General features: G+C 36.3%; 3 protein-coding genes across 3 annotated transcripts; all 3 read left to right on the forward strand.

Moving 5' to 3' along the window:
* Positions 1-393: 393 nt before the first annotated feature.
* Positions 394-1,923, forward strand: LOC147488998 (uncharacterized). The gene is made up of 2 exons (XM_086574540.1): positions 394-1,018; positions 1,115-1,923. The coding sequence occupies exons 1-2, from the start codon at positions 394-396 to the stop codon at positions 1,921-1,923; spliced, it is 1,434 nt and encodes a 477-aa protein (XP_086430666.1).
* A 336-nt stretch (positions 1,924-2,259) lies between these two features.
* On the forward strand, positions 2,260-2,700 carry LOC147488999 (uncharacterized). Its single transcript, XM_086574541.1, has one exon. The coding sequence runs from the start codon at positions 2,260-2,262 to the stop codon at positions 2,698-2,700; it is 441 nt and encodes a 146-aa protein (XP_086430667.1).
* Positions 2,701-3,367: 667 nt separating this feature from the next.
* LOC147489000 (uncharacterized) lies at positions 3,368-3,862 on the forward strand. Its single transcript, XM_086574542.1, has one exon. It carries the CDS (start codon positions 3,368-3,370, stop codon positions 3,860-3,862), a length of 495 nt encoding a protein of 164 aa, XP_086430668.1.
* Positions 3,863-16,298: the final 12,436 nt, after the last annotated feature.

A 16,298-nucleotide genomic window follows, 5' to 3' on the forward strand; every position in this document is an offset into this window, starting at 1 on the left:
AGTGTTGTTTACTTGTTTGGTGGTCAGTTAACTGAGGAAGAAACATAAAGTATTAAGAGGTGAGTTTTTTAGTGTAAGCTAGTTTGTTTATTGTGGATTTGTGAAACTGTGGAAAGAAATGGTTTTGGTTATTTTTTTAAAATTTCATTGCTTGATTTGGTGGAATGTAGGTTTTAGATATGTGAAAATTGTTGTTTGAAAATTGAAATGTTGATATGGTTCGCTAGTTGTAAAATTTTGTATGTTATGTGTTAATGTGTCGTCGTGTCGAGATGTACTGTTTTTCTTCTTTGGATTTGAATTTTGGGGCTTGTTAGAATCGAAGTGTGTGAGTGTATAGATAAATGTGTGAGTTTTTTTTACTTTTTTATTTTAATGTTTCAGACGTCTAAAATGCCAAAAGGAGTGCAAAAGATAGATTCATTCTTTAAACCAAAAGAAACCGAGACATCCAATGTTGCTAGAACTATTGAAAAGGATGATCAAGGCCATTCAAAGCTCCAAAGAGTTGAGCCCATTGAACAACTTCGTCCCAATCCTCAAGGGATTGAACCCATTAAACAAGTTTGTCCCAACTCTCAAGGGATTGAATCTAGCAAAACCGGTGTTACTAGTTCTTTAGTACGTGATCTGGGGTTATGCCGTCAAATAAGTGAATATCTTATTAATCAGCGTGACGAGATCCGACGAGCTTATGTCACATTGGGGCCACTTCATTCTAGACTCGGCGAATATCCGCCCACCATTGATGGAAAACAAAACCGGTATTTTAATAGTCATGGGTTTGATGAATTTCCTTGGCTAGAATATTCTGAAGAAAAAGATAGTATTTTCTATTTTCCTTGCTTTGTCTTTAGTTCTAGACGTTCTAATTTTGTAGTTAATGGATTTCAAAGTTGGAAGAGAGTGTATTGTGGAGTTAAATGTGCATTTTTGCAACATGTTGGAGGCCCTTGTTCTGCTCATATGTCTACTGTAGCTGCTTGTGAGGATCTAGTGAATTCATCTCGATATATTGGTAATCTTTTAAATACCCAATACAAATAAGAGGTAGTGAAGAATAGGTTTATGTTGAAAACTATTTTACGAACTCTCTGATGGCTTGTATTACAAGGTTGTGCACTTAGAGGACATGATGAATCAATCAAGTCAAGTAATCATGGAAATTTTCTTGAATTTATTGAGTTCTTAGCTGAATTGGATCCTGATATTGATCGTGTTTTAGATAATGCTTCTGAAAAAGCCACATATACTTCTCCGAATATTCAAAAAGAGCTTTTGAATATTATTAGTGATCATGTGAGGGGTAAGATTCGCAAGGAAGTTGGAGATGCTAAGTTTTGTATTCTTGTTGATGAATCACAAGATGTTTCAAATAAAGAACAAATAGCTCTTGTATTAAGATTTGTCGACTATGATGGTTTTGTACGTGAACGATTTTTAGATGTTGTCTGCGTTGATGACACTTGTTTACAAACCCTCAAGAATGAAATATGTAATATTCTTGTTCGGAACAATCTCTTTGTTGATGATATGAAGGGTCAAAGGTATGATAGTGCTAGCAACATGCGGGGTGCTTGGAATGGATTACAAGCTTTATTTCATACGGAGTACTTTAGTGCGTATTATGTGCATTGTTTCACTCATCGATTACAATTAGCATTGGTTGCAGCTGCTAAAAATATATTAGATATTTGGTTGTTCTTTTTGAAGTTGGGCACAATTGTCAATTATTTTAAGGCTTCTCATAAGTGCCAAGCTGAGTTACTAGTTGTTCAAGTCGAAGAAATTCAAAAATTGATTGATTATGGTGAACTGGAGACAAGAAGGGGGGGAGAATCAAATTATGACATTGCAGAGAGCTGGGTCTACTCGTTGGAGCTCCCATTTTCAATCTGTAAAGAGTTTGATACTTTCATTTAGTGCACTTTCTCGTGTTCTTGAGAACAACACAAAACACGGATCAACTAATTCTAACCGGGGGGAAGCTAAGGGTGCTCTTATTGCACTTAGATCATTTGAGTTTGTTTTCATGTTATATTTGCTACATAAGACTATGGGAATCACTGACATACTTTGCAAAGCTATGCAAGATTAATCTCGATCAAGACATTATTAACGTTATGCATCTAGCCTCCACCACAAAAGTACTCCTTTAAAACCTGAGTGATGATGGTTGGTTTTTTTTTTTTTTGTGAAGTTGAGTTATTTTGCAAGAAGAATAATATTTATATGCCTTATATGGATGCACGCATTACGATGGGCATGGGTCGTTCTTGTCAGCAACATGATTGCATAACGTTTGAGCATCAGTATCGCGTTGATATATATAACAGTGTCATAGATTTTCAGTTAATGGAATTGAAAAGTAGATTCACCAAGGAAACAATAGAGCTTTTTACTCTTAGCTTTGCTTTGACCCCTAAAGATGTTTTCAAATCATTTAGGATTGATGATATTTGCAGTCTTGCTAAAAGATTTTACTTTCAAGATTTCAATAATCAAGAGTTACTTATATTGAGAACTCAGCTGCAGCATTATAAGATTGATGTTTGTCGTAATTCGGTTTTCTATAATATGTCCACGATGTCTGAGCTGTGTAGAAGATTAGTTGAAACTGGAAAGTCAAAGTCCTACCACTTGATTGATAGATTGGTTCGTCTTGTACTTACTCTTCCCATATCTGCAGCAAATACATAAAGGGCATTCTCAGCCGTGAAACTTATCAAAACACAACTTTGAAACAAGATGGAGGATGAGTTTCTTGCAGATTCAATGGTCATCTACATTGAAAGAGATTTTGCTAATGATATTGATATGGATTTGGTAATAGATGATTTTGACGCCCGCAAGAACCGTAAAATACCGTTTAAGTAGTTTTGCTTTTTAAATAGATTTGTAGTCGAACTTGACCAGATATTTTCATGAATTAGTATATATATTTGGCTACTTATGAATTATGGTGTTTCAGTTGTTTCTTTGGAATGTGTCTATTATTTTGTTTGTTTAAGACTCTAGCTATCGTTGTTTAGCCTAGAGAGAGTTGAAATGCTGGGTCCACCCCTTCACACGTGGAGATTCGATCCAAGAGAAACAAGATAGCATGGCACAAAACACTTTGGAGTAAACATATTCACCTAAAAATAGTAGCTAATTTATGGAAACTAATGCACAATTGTGCAGCTACTGGAGAGAAAATGCAGAGAATTGGTATTTCGTATGTGACGAGGTGTTGTGTATGTTTAGATGCATGTGAAAGTCGTAACATCTAATATGGGAGTGCCCAATTGCTCAACAATGGTGGATCTGGATGGCAGAAAAATTTCAGGTAAGTAACAATTTTAATTCTCTAAATCAAACTATCAAAATGGCTAGAAGTAGAAGCTCATTTATGCAACACATTTGGGAGTCAGTTGTTTGTGGTGGAGTGGTTAGTCTATGGCTACACAGGAACATGATTTACTTTGAAGAAGCCAAGGTTAACTTGAGGTTTTGTAAAGGGTATGCCTTTTCGCAGATTAAATGTGCAACTCATATGTCGAAAGGCTTCTTGAGGGATTCAGTTCCAGACAAAAGGTTTCTCATTTCATGGGGAATCAATTGTAAACTTGAGTGTACGCCACAAATAAAGCCTTGTAAATGGTTAGCCCCTCTCCCCCATATGATGAAAGCAAATACCGATGGCTCTAGTTTGGGAAACCCGGGTCGAGCAGGGTGGGGAACTACATTCAGAGATGTAGAAGGAGCTTTCAAACTGGTATATAGTAAAGGCCTTGGGATAAGTGATAGTTACTTTGCAGAATGCTCGGCTATGCTGGACAGTATGGAGTTGGCGATCGAGAGGAACTGGAGACACTTATAGATTGAGTCTGACTCGCAAGCTGCCATCAAAGCATTCACATCAGATAACATCCCATGGCAAAAGCAAAATAGATGGAGGGGATGCGAGAGGATGTTTACACAACTTCTTTTCTCTCACACTTGGTGAGAGGCTAATTTTGCCGTAGATCCTGTGGCCAAAATAGGTGCATCTTTAGAAATGAATGAGGTATTAATGTATGAGGGCATCCCCCCATATTTGCATAAATGGGAGAACCCAAATGCGGTGTACTTTCATTTCGAATAGACTGATTTGTTGCACTAGAGGGAGCTCTAGTGAATAGATACAAACCTTGTAATTCTTTATTCTTATAATATATTATGCTTACCTAGCCAAAAAATAATAATAATAATAATAATAATAATAATAATAATAATAATTGGCCAATAGGAACTTCCGGGTACTTTATTGGGGTTTTATTTGTATTTTACTAAACTCACTTTACAAAAACTCTTGCTTGAAAAACACAGACCTGATCATACAATTAAAAATATCACTTGCTGGAAAACTCTTCTAAGCTAACATACATTTGAACCAAATGAAACAATATAACTTGATCGAAAAGATTCCATGCTAATGAAACCCCCACGGATTGTGTAATATGTCATTAATCCTTATACAAAAGATCATGAGACCAAATGCATGTGCTAAGAAATGTAGCGTCTATTGGAACCCAATTATATGCAACCAGTGGCAGAGCTAGGGGGGGGGGGGGGGGCAAGGTACACCCTGACGTACCCTCAACTTTCTAAAAAAAAATTGTTAGTTATCACTTAATCTAAGTATAGAACTAGAAGGTTAGTTACCATAAAAAGAATATAGAACTAGAAAGAACTGAAAACAAGAATTGAATTGGGCAATCATGATTGCATCCTCTTCTTCCATTCAGCTCTCTATCCCATTTCATTCATCCTCTTCTTCTTCATCATCATCAATATATAAAACCACAACAACATAATATGCCTTATCTTTCCTTCACAACAAGAGCCACAAACTCCGAAACGGAAGCCAAAACAACTAAAACTGAAACACCTTAAGACTCCGAAGACACTAAAACTTTTGAGAACCGGCACTACCAAAAAAGTGACTTTTAGCCTCGGACATTTTGCTGTGACTAGGGGTTTGGTGGCTATATCTTACTTGTTGCCACGACAAACCAAATATGTGGCAAGAAGTACCTTTTTGCCTCGTGTTATCCTTTCGTAGCAAAAGGTGCATTTTTTGCAACCGTGTCAATGTGTTTGTGGCTTTAAGTCACACATTTCATAGCGAACAAGTTTTATGCGTGGTTTTAAGTAAGTGTTTGGCGTCGATGGTGGCAAAAAGGCTATTTAAAACATTAAATAGTTATTTTAGTTTAAAAAAAAAGCAGAAATAGATATTAGCATTCCCACGGGCTGTTTCCCTAGTTTATTTTGGTGAAAATTGAATCTCAAATAATAAAAAGAAATAGAACACCCAAATATTTTTCACCAGCTGTCGCACCAATTGTTGCCTTCTCCTTCACCGGTTGCCGCTTTCTTCTTCACTGCTTCTGCCTCCTTCCCCACTACTTGCTTTACCTTGAAACAAGAAGCAAATAGACTAGGACCATATGCTAAACTCTGAAGTTGCTCGCTGGCCAACTCCCCATCCTTTTTCATTTGCTTGACCTATTCAGATAAGGAGGAAAAAAAAAAAATTAACATACACATAACAACATTTGATTAGTCTAATACCTATGCACATTTGACTTTGAATTAAAAGAATGCTGAACTTCAGTAAATATAAGCAATAAGTAGCAAGTAGCTCCAATTAAAATAAAAATAAAAAGGAAAGACATGTCGCTAAAGGAGGGCATTAGGAAAGAAACTAGCCAGCAAGTTCAGGTCTGGGACACGATACCTTAAGTCACCACAATGAGTGACCTTCTTGTTAAGTTCAGGCTTGGGTTTGGGCTTCAGGCTTGGGTTTGGGAAGGCAGGCAGTGCAATCTGGGGCACAAGGGTCCCAGTTGCTTCTGTCCCTTCCTCCATTAACTAAGAAATGGCTTTTTCAACTGAGTGAATAAACAATTGCCACTACCTGCTACTTGTGGCTTTCCACTACTTGTGACAGGTGGTGCAAGACTAGGAGAGATGGATTGAGCTAGAACAGTCGGCGAAATGAGGCTGTAATCCTCTAAATCCTAACAAAAGGGCAGGGGAGGGGGGTTTACTAGCATCTTCCTATTTTTTCCTTGTTCTTTGTGTTGGACAGACTAATTACCAATGCTCTAGGAACCTACAGCTAAATTCCAAGTAGAACAAACATCCCTAAATAAGAAAAAACAAACATAAATATAAATAAAACAAGTAGAATCCTTCTTGAGGCATGGTACTAAACTGTGAAATCATATCTGCCATACCATTGAAAGAACTAGAAAACAATTAGTAGAATCCAAATTGCAAGAATAGAGAATAATTGAGATGTTATCTACAAAACTACTTTGGAAAAAATTAAATATAGTACATAAACTTATATACATAATCTAACTGCATACAATTAACACTTACATGATTTTCAGACCATTTACCAAACCGTTCATTATGAATACGGTCCACATTCCTAGCACTTGCCCACCGCCCAAGCTCATCCCTAATCACTTGTTTGTGCTTCCTGTACAAAACATTATTGCATTTATGACATAGGTTTATATATAATATTTCTTTTAACTAAGGTGCAATTTCAATAAAGTGGACTTACTCAACAAATGGTACCACTTCCTCATAATTGATTAGCACATACAAACGAGCTTGTTCCCACTCATCGTCTGTTAGAGTCCTAAATGTTTCCTTCCCTAAAGCACGACTGTATCCTGAAAAAATGAAAAATTGTCCATCCAATCCAACAACTCGGAACTCTTCATTCCTCCTCGTTCGGTTGAACTTAGTCTCCATCCCATCATCTAAGTATCTTGAGCAAAAGTCAAGCATTCATCAATAAGATACCCTTCGGCAATGGATCTCTCTGGTCTATTCTTATTACGAACATACTTCTTCAAGGTGTACAAGTACCTGAATCAATATTATGGTTATTTAGGCTTTGGTCTTACTATTAATAGCAAAATTAGGCTTTGGTCCTACTTTTTAAATTTATTAGGCTTTGGTCCTACTTTTTTCCTTGATTGTGAGTCAATATTGTTGACCTTGGTCAAGCTGCTTGTTATTTCAAAATGGCAAGAATACCCCTCCTTGTCCATGTCACGTGTTTTAATGTTGACATTTTCAGTTCGCCATGTGTCGATATAGGGTTTGGTTAAAGAGAACTAAAAAATCAGACCGTCAATTTGTTGTTGTGCGCATCTCGAGGAGTTGGTGAATAAGGAGGGTAAATTTGAAAAGTAGGACCAAAGCCTAATTTCGCTATTAATAGTAGGACCAAAGCCTAAATAACCCATCTTAAAACCCTAATAAGTCAATGATCAAATCAAACAAGCACTTGATTGACATCGTTTGATATTAAAAATTCAGTAATAAATGGGAGAGAGTAAAAAGAGACCAGATTGGTGTGGCATCGTTTAAGGTCCGAGCACTTGACAGCAACAAGTTGATTAGAAGGGAGATAGATCGCTCTGAAAACAGTAGCAACACTATCACCGTATCCAGCCTCTTCCAATAACTTGTAATCATTTTGTTGCAACTAACGCGAAAGTGATTAATTAACAACAAACTACCAACAAGACTATTCAACAACTCTCAAGCAACACCCAATCAACACAATATCAACACAAGCATATAAACTAAATAGAGAAGATAAAAACATACTCACACAAGACCAAGTTTTACATGGTTCGGCAATTTGCCTACGTCCACACGGCAAGCCTTTGATAGATTAGATGCACTAGATACAAGATTACAAAGAGGAGCACTCAACGCTCACTTAGAATGTATCACTCACACTCACAAAGAATGTTCACTCTCTTTTCTTCTTGGTTTAGTTCTCTCACAATCTCTCACTTAGAAAAATATTTCTCTCACAAAGAAAGGTTGAAGATTCATTCATTTCACAAAAAAAAAAGGATGAAGATTAGGTTAGGTCATACTTGGGCCTTGGGGGGCGACTTGGACCTTGGGTTTTTTCAAGCCCAAAACAACATTCATTTAAATTCACTGAGTAACTTGTCTTTTCGTTACCCTCCATCCTTCTTTCATTTCAACTAGTAGATTATGGGCTATTGATTGATGATTAAATGTGTGATGTAAATATGGGACAATTCGGTGTTGAAGTCTGCTAAGTTGTTATGTTTGTATTTACATTATGTAATTCAATTAAATTGATTATGTCAGAAGATTTTTGAACAAGATTTGTACAGTAAAATAAAATGAGAAAGATGAAGATTCTTTGAATCTTAAGATAGATTGAATAACATCTAGCTATTAATAGACTAAAAAAGTTAGGGTTATTTAGGCTTTGGTCCTACACTAAAGGGTAATGTTACCATTTTGAAAATACAAACAGATTGAAGCAGATTGACCAAGGTAAACTATTTTGACTCAGTTAACAAACAGAAGTAGGACCAAAGCCTAATAAATTTGAAAATTATGACCAAAGCCTAATTTCACTATTAATAGTAGGACCAAAGCCTAAATAACCCTAAATATTAAAGATGACAAAATTTAAGTTCAAATTTTAACAAAATATAAACAAAAGTAACCATTACTATTATCTTTACTTACTGACCTTTTGATTGGGTGCATCCATCGATAGTACACTAGTCCAGCGAGCTTAGCTTGACTAGCTAAATGATTAGGCAAGTGCACCATAACATCAAAAAATGGAGGAAATATCATTTCCATTTTGCATAGTGTGACAGCAATCTAGTACTCAAGACGTTCCAACTCTGCAACCCATAATACTTTTGAACACAACTGCTTGTAGAAATTAGAGAGCTCAACAAGAACTAATGTAACTTCCTTAGGTAAGATTCCACATATTGCAATTGGAAGTAGTTGCTGTACTAGAACATGCCAATCATGGCTTTTTAAGCCAGGTATTTTGCATTCTTTCACCTGAACACGACGCGATATATTTGATGAAAAATTATCGGGAACTTTAATACCTTTCAAGATGAATTGACAAAGTTTCCAATTCTCAGTCAAGGACAAGGTAAAGGGTGCAGGGGGGATATAGTAGTTGTTACCCTCTTTAGCTATCGGATGAAGTGACTTTCGCATACCCATTAACACCAAATCTTGTCTTGACTTCAGGTTATCCTTTGATTTCTTCTCTAAATTCAGCAATGTCCCAAGCCAACTTTCACCGTTGTTCTTTTCAATGTGCATGACATCTAGATTATGGAGTAAACGAAGGTATTTCCAATATGGGAGATCAAAAAATACACTAATCTTCTTCCAATTGTGTGGAAGAGAATTATCTCCTCGACTTCTCTTTTGTCCAACCTTATCACAATTCACCTTACCAAATGTGATTTGGTCGAATCCATCTAATTGAGTAAGTACATCACTTCCAGTAAAGGGGCTTAGGGAAACTCCCATTTCTCTCTTGTTATTAAAAGAACTCTTATTCTTTCAATATCTATAATCAAGTGGCATGAATTTACGACTTCCCATATAACAGAACTTTTTCCCATTTTGCAACCATTTTGAGCAAGTCTTCTCATGGCAAGAGGGACAGGCAAGTTGTCTTTTAGTGCTCTGATAAACATAAAAAGATGAAGTTTACCTACGAAATGAACAATAAAACTCAAAACGTAAGTAAACTAAAACTTAATTATGTGCCTAGTTTATCAAAGATTTCTACTCTCAATCCTATTGAGATATAGTGGAGTAGATGATTCGTTCCACTCCTAGTTCTTTCGCAAAGTAATGTTCTCTACGTATAAATAATCTTAACTAAAGTCTAATAAGAGATTTACGAAATTATAACTAGACTACGATGCAACTACCCACAAGATGCAACTAGTCGACTATTTAAACAACTATGGGAATACTAAGTTGATTCTATGATAAGGAATTAGAGGGGGATTGATTCCACCTTAGCTCAACTTAATCCACTAACGACGAATCGACGTAATCCGAATTGAACTGCTTCACAGAACAATCTGGTTACTCCTAATCCCTAATTACACATGGCATTTCTACCAATTCATAACTAGCATGTGAACGATTACACCCATTCTCATGGTGAACTAATCATTTCTAGAGTGGAAAGGAAATTACGACGACTCTACGATAATCGGAATCAAGCTTTCATCAAGGCTTCTCAACCCCCTCTAATGGAGGTTTAGCCGAGAATCATCACGCTATCATTCCCAATCAAATTCGAACAAGACATGATATAAAGATTGAAACTTTGCTTATTTAAACTCAATTGGAAACTACTCATTCAAAAATCTATTCAATTTAATAAAGACAAATAATTTAATCTAAGAATTGAACTAAATAAGTAAATGGAAAATGAAACTAGATTACCAAGAACACTATTTTATTAATCTAATGAATAATAAAACAATTATTCAAATACTAAATTAATAATCTACTTGTTCTAAAGTAATTAATTAAACATGAAACTAGATTTAAAACAAGATATGAAAAACTAATTAATTAACTAATTGAAATTCTCAAACTAAGTTCTAAAACTAATTAATGGAGGCTAACTAATCTAGGTCTAACTATCTACCATTAACAAAGAGTCAAGCTCTTGTTTTTATACTTTCAGATCCAAAAATCATGCATGGGCTTGGAGCCATGTTTTGGGCCAGAGAATCAGGCCCAAAACCCAATTCTTTCAATCCAAATAGGGCTCTTCAGCTGGATTTGGCTTCAATAGACTTTTCGTCCACTTCTGCTCCTCTGATTTGGTTAAGGCTTAGACCATTGGAAAGCTCTTTCCGAGTCGGTCGTTTTGACATAAGGTAGGCCCAATTCCGAGGTCTGAGTCCAAAGATACGGCCTTCGGAAGTTCTCACCGACTTTGTGTCTTTGTTTCGTCAGCGTCGACTTTTCAGCTTTTGACCGGGATTTACAAAGGCTTTGTCTTATTGAATCTTGGCCTTTAATCACGGAACTCCTTAGCAACCGAACTTTGCTCCTTTATCTCGCTAAAGTGGCACATTTATGCATATCATGGACTTTGAAGCCTGAAATGCATAAAACACGTAATCAGTATTAACTCTTAATTATTACTCACATAATTGGTCTAAAAGTATGATGGTTAAGGGGTTAAAACTACAGTTTTGGGCTCTTATCATGCTCCATCCGGACAAATTAGCAAATGCTGGGAAGTCATTAATAGTCCACAAGACATCTGCATGCATTTTAAAATTCTATTTTGAAGAGGCATCGTACGTCTCAACTCTTTTCTCCTACAACTCCTTTAACTCATCAATCAATGGCTGCAAGTACTTTTTTTTTGCTTGGTAAGTAGAAAATATATTAAAAACGGGAAAAGTTACAAAATTGTGTGGTAAGGACTAAAAAGTCCCACCGTGATCAAGCTCAGTGTATCCAAAACCATATTACATGATTTCAAGTTGTACAAAAATTAGAATCTAAAAAACTGCTGAAAAGGTAACTCCCAGTGTAGTAGCCATGCTGGTTTGCCCTCATAGATTAGCTTTTCATTAGGCTGCAAAGCCACTCCAGCTTTTGCAATTGCATCTGTCGAGAAATTGGCTTCTCTAAAAGTTGATGTGAAAGTGAAACCCTGAAGCATAGTGCAGCAGTTTCTCCATCGCGGTTGCAGCTCCCATGGTAGACTATCATTGCCAAAAGCTTTGATCGCCGGTTCCGAGTCCGCTTCTATCCATAACCTTATCCATCCCTTCCTTATTGCTAGTTCAATACCCTCCAAGATAGCTAAGCATTCAACTCTAAAATTTGATCCATTCCCAATATTTTGGCATAGAGACAGTTTAAAGGACCCTTCAAAGTCTCTAAAAGTAATGCCAATCCCCGAGGGCCCTGGATTTCCAAAAGCTGCACCATCAGTATTTAGCTTCATAAAATCTCATTCTGGTGGAACCCAAGTACACTGCCTAGTGGTGGGGGTTGCCTTGGTCTATTGGTTAGATTCCATGCTCTAAGAGTAGCCACATCTCTAAAAGAAGAGTTGTTACTTGCCTTAGAAAGATGTGCAGTGGTGAAAATGTGGTATTGAATCAAAAGCTTACATTCATCTAGATTCGCCTTTTTGCCCTCAAAATTTATTCTGTTTCTGTGTTTCCATATCACTACCATACCACCAATGAGATCTGCGTTCCATAGGTGCTTTAGTCTCATACTCCACATTTTTGCCAGTTTATAAGCAATTGAGAAAGAAGTAAGGGTCTGACGAACCTCAAATCTATTTTCAATCCACTTCCAAAGGGTCTGAGAGATTTGACACTCCCATAGAATATGCTCCAGTGTTTCTCCATGCTGCATACAGAATCTGCATATAGAGACTAGGTGGACACCCTTCCTTTGAATGACATCATCTGTAACCGCACATCCCTTGAGAATCTTTCAGGCAATAGCAGTAACTGTCAGGTGCATATAGGAATTCCACACCTGTTTATGCCAAGCGATTCTGGTCCTATGCTTCCTGATAGTCTCATGGGCTGATTTGCACGAGAAACTTCCCTTGAGATCGGGGCACCACACCATGTAGTCTAGAGGTTGTGAGAGATCTCTAAGAACTCTAGTTGTATTTAGACCAGCAACGTCAATGAGAGAAAAGAGAGGATTTGGAATGACCAAGTCATTATTAATCAAGAGCGAGCTCACCTTGGCAGTGCATCCCCTTAGATTATTGATAAAAGATAAAATTGAATAGTCTTACCTACGAAATAAAGTGATGAAACTTACAAACGCAAGTAAAACTAAACTAATTTTATGGGTCTTATATTTTTATCAAAGATTCTACTCTCAAGTCTATGAGATATAGTGGAGTAGAGTGATTCGTTCCACTCTTAGTCCTTCCGCATGCTATGTTCTCAAGTGTAAGTACTCTAAACTTAAACTCTAATGAGAGATTTTACTTAAAAAGGCAACTAGACTACGATGCAACTACCCACCTAAAATGCAACTAGTCGACGATGGGAATAACTAAGGGAATGCTACGTTGATTCTATGATAAGGAGTTAGAGGGGATTGATTCCACCTTAACTCGACTTAATCCTATTAACCATTTAATCATCGTGAATCCGAATTGAACTGCTTCGCAGAACAATTGGTTCTTCCTAATCCCTAATTACAAATGGCATTCCTACCAATTCATAACTAGCATGTGAACGATTAAACCCATTCTCATGGTGAACTAATCGTTTCTAGAGTGGAAAGGAAATTACGACGATTCTACGATATTCGGAATCAAGCTTTCATCAAGGCTTCTCAACCCCCTCTAATGGAGGTTTAGCCAAGAATCATTACGCAATCATTTCCGATTACATTTAAACTAAACATGATATAAAGAATTGAAATTTACTTAATTAAACAATAATGAAATCTAATTTAATGACTCAATTGAAATAAAGACAGGAATTGAAATTAGATATAGGAATGGAAATGACAAAATCGAAATTGATAAAAAATACTACTTTATTGATCTAATCAAAATGAAGAACAAGATTCAAAGGTTTAATCTAATACAATAATTGAAATGGAACTAAACTTAATTAATCTACATGAAAAACTAGATCTAGAATTCATTAATGGAGGCTAACTAATCTAAATCTAATCTAGGTCTAACTATCTACCATTAACAATGAGCTAAGCTTTTGTTTTTATACATTCAGATCCAAAAATCGTGCATGGGCTTGAGCCATGTTTTGGGCCGCAGAATCGAGGCCCAAAACCCAATTCTTTTCAAATTCCAAAAGGCCTCTTCAGCTGCAGTTGGCTTCAACAGACTTTCCGTCCACTTCTGCTCCTCTGATTGGGTCAAGGCTTAGACCATTGGAAAGATCTTTCCGAGCCGGTCGTTTTGAAATAAGGTAGGCCCCATTCCGAGGTCTGAGTCCAAAGATATGTCCTTCGGAAGTTCTCACGACTTTTGTCTTTGTTTCGCCGCGTCGACTTTTCAGCTTTTTGGACCGGGCTTTTAGAAAGGTTTTGTCTTCTCGAAACTTGGCCTTTAATCATGGAACTCCTTAGTAACCGACCTTTGCTCTTTTATCTCGCTAAAGTGGCACATTTCTGCACATAATGGACTTTGAAGCCTGAAATGCATAAAAACACGTAAATCGTGTTAACTCTTAATTATTACTCACATAATGGTCTAAAAGTATGATTGTTAAAAGGTTAAAACTACAGTTTTGGGCTCTTATCAAACCACCCCCAAACAGCATTTTGCTTGTCCTCAAGCAAAGAGGAGAAATTAACATAAGTGACAAAAATGGAGTTCTATCTCTTCTTACCGTTCACGAAAGTCGCGATTGCATCAATTATATATGCAACAAGGCCTTAAACCACTAGGAATTCCCTAGTGGACGAAGTTATAGCCTCATGAGAGTTTTCCAAAGTGAAGGTACTCACAAACTTCATCTATACTACAAACGACTAAGAAATAAAACTATTGTTTCCTTTATTCATGCTCCAAACTATCTATACATCTCACTAGCTATGAACAAGAATAACCAAGTCAAAAACCTAAGCTAATATATGCATAATAATCAATCATCTATAATAAACATATATACAATGAGTAATACTATGAAATGTCTAGCAGGTCCGTTTCTGAAACTCGGAATAGCGCCCTTAAGTAGGTTCTCACAATAATAGTCAAGATACAACACTCTGATTTTTCCACTCAAGTTTCGCTACTCTAGTGCTAGTGATGCACACTTTACCTTACAATCTCAATGACAACAAGGAAGCCTGAGTCGATCAAACACATCTGCCACTTACTATCACACTAGCCTATTCCTAATTGAGCTAGAGGTCTTTATTAGGTGTCAGGGGATTAGGAGATGGTTTAAGAAAGAAGGAAATGGATATTCAAAAAGGACAAGTCTGAGATAATAGAGTCTTCATATTATGTAACTAGAGAAAACCTTGTTATTTACTTTTGGTTCTACACTTTGTTTCCATCCTTAGCCATTTTATTCTATTTTTGACTCCTGACTCCATTTTATTCTATTTTTGGAGTTTTTATTTTATTTCTATTTTTATTTTTCTTTTCCTTGGATGGAAACTTATTTTCTTTATTTTCTGAAGCAATTAACTAACTTTTGTTTACACAGGTTTTTCTCTTCTTCTTTCTTCCTCATTCTATTCTCAGACTTATTCTAAATTGGGTAGGTTGATTTATATATTTTTTTATTTTGTTTTTGTTTTTGTAACAGGGTAAAGGATTTGTGGTTTATAGAAGGCTAAAGAAAGGCTCAGAGGGGCGACTAGCGGAAAATAATTCATAGGTTTGAATTTCTGGCTATATCAATCCAAAGAGGGCCTAAATTCTCGCTTAGGATATGGTTTAGTGATCAAGCAAGTGGACGTGTGATATCTCTATCCGGATTTTACTTCTCCCTTGTGTCATTTCTCAAATGTTTCGCTTATATAAGGCTTTAGGCTATATTCTCACAGGATTTGTAGAATAAGTACTCTAGCCTAGATTTTAGAAACTTACTGCTAACAATCATAGATACTCATGTAATATATTTATAGATAGATGCAAAGATTATTGCCTATATATTAACCTAAATTTCTAACAATTATTCTGATGCAAAAGCTAGGTGAGACTTCTAGATTGTTAAGAGCATGGAGAAAGAAAACAATACCAATATTCCTAAGTGTATAGCATAACTTATTTATTTATATTTTTGAATTTTTTTAAAATTTTAACTAGAAAACAAATGCATATTATATCTATCTAATCCTAACGGATGCCTTAATTACACGTGTTTCTATGCCCCCAAAAAAAAGCATGCTTTGTCCTCAAAGCATTTAAATAAAGAGGGTAGGAAAAATACCATTGAAGCGTGAAATTCGGGAACATCCGTAAAACAAGGTTAGAACGCACTAATATAGGAAATAAAACTCCACACAACTCTATAATGAAGTTCTACCCATTATGGGGTTAACAAAAATGAAATTGCTTCGGGGACATAAGCGGACACTAACTAGAATGAAAACTTACCTTATCCCCCCTAGCATTACTCATCATCTTACTCATCCTCTTCTTCCATAAAGAAGTGAGGTTCCTTCAAGGCCCTGCCATGCCATGATAATTTGCCAGATTTCGCCATTTATCATCTATGATTGCTAACCTATTAAGAGCCACTTGGTCTGACGGGGTGTAGGGTGCAACCAGATGAGGTTGTATCCTCCACCCTTGCCAAGTCATTGCACGGAAAGATCGAATAATACTATTTGTGGGTCGTACATTGTCGACCGTAATCCAATCCGTGAAGCGTGTACAAAAAACAGGAAAGAAACATAGCATAATACGGGAAACT

This window comes from Coptis chinensis, chromosome 7 (assembly GCF_015680905.1).
Source record: "Coptis chinensis isolate HL-2020 chromosome 7, ASM1568090v1, whole genome shotgun sequence".
Classification (NCBI taxonomy): Eukaryota; Viridiplantae; Streptophyta; class Magnoliopsida; order Ranunculales; family Ranunculaceae; genus Coptis; species Coptis chinensis.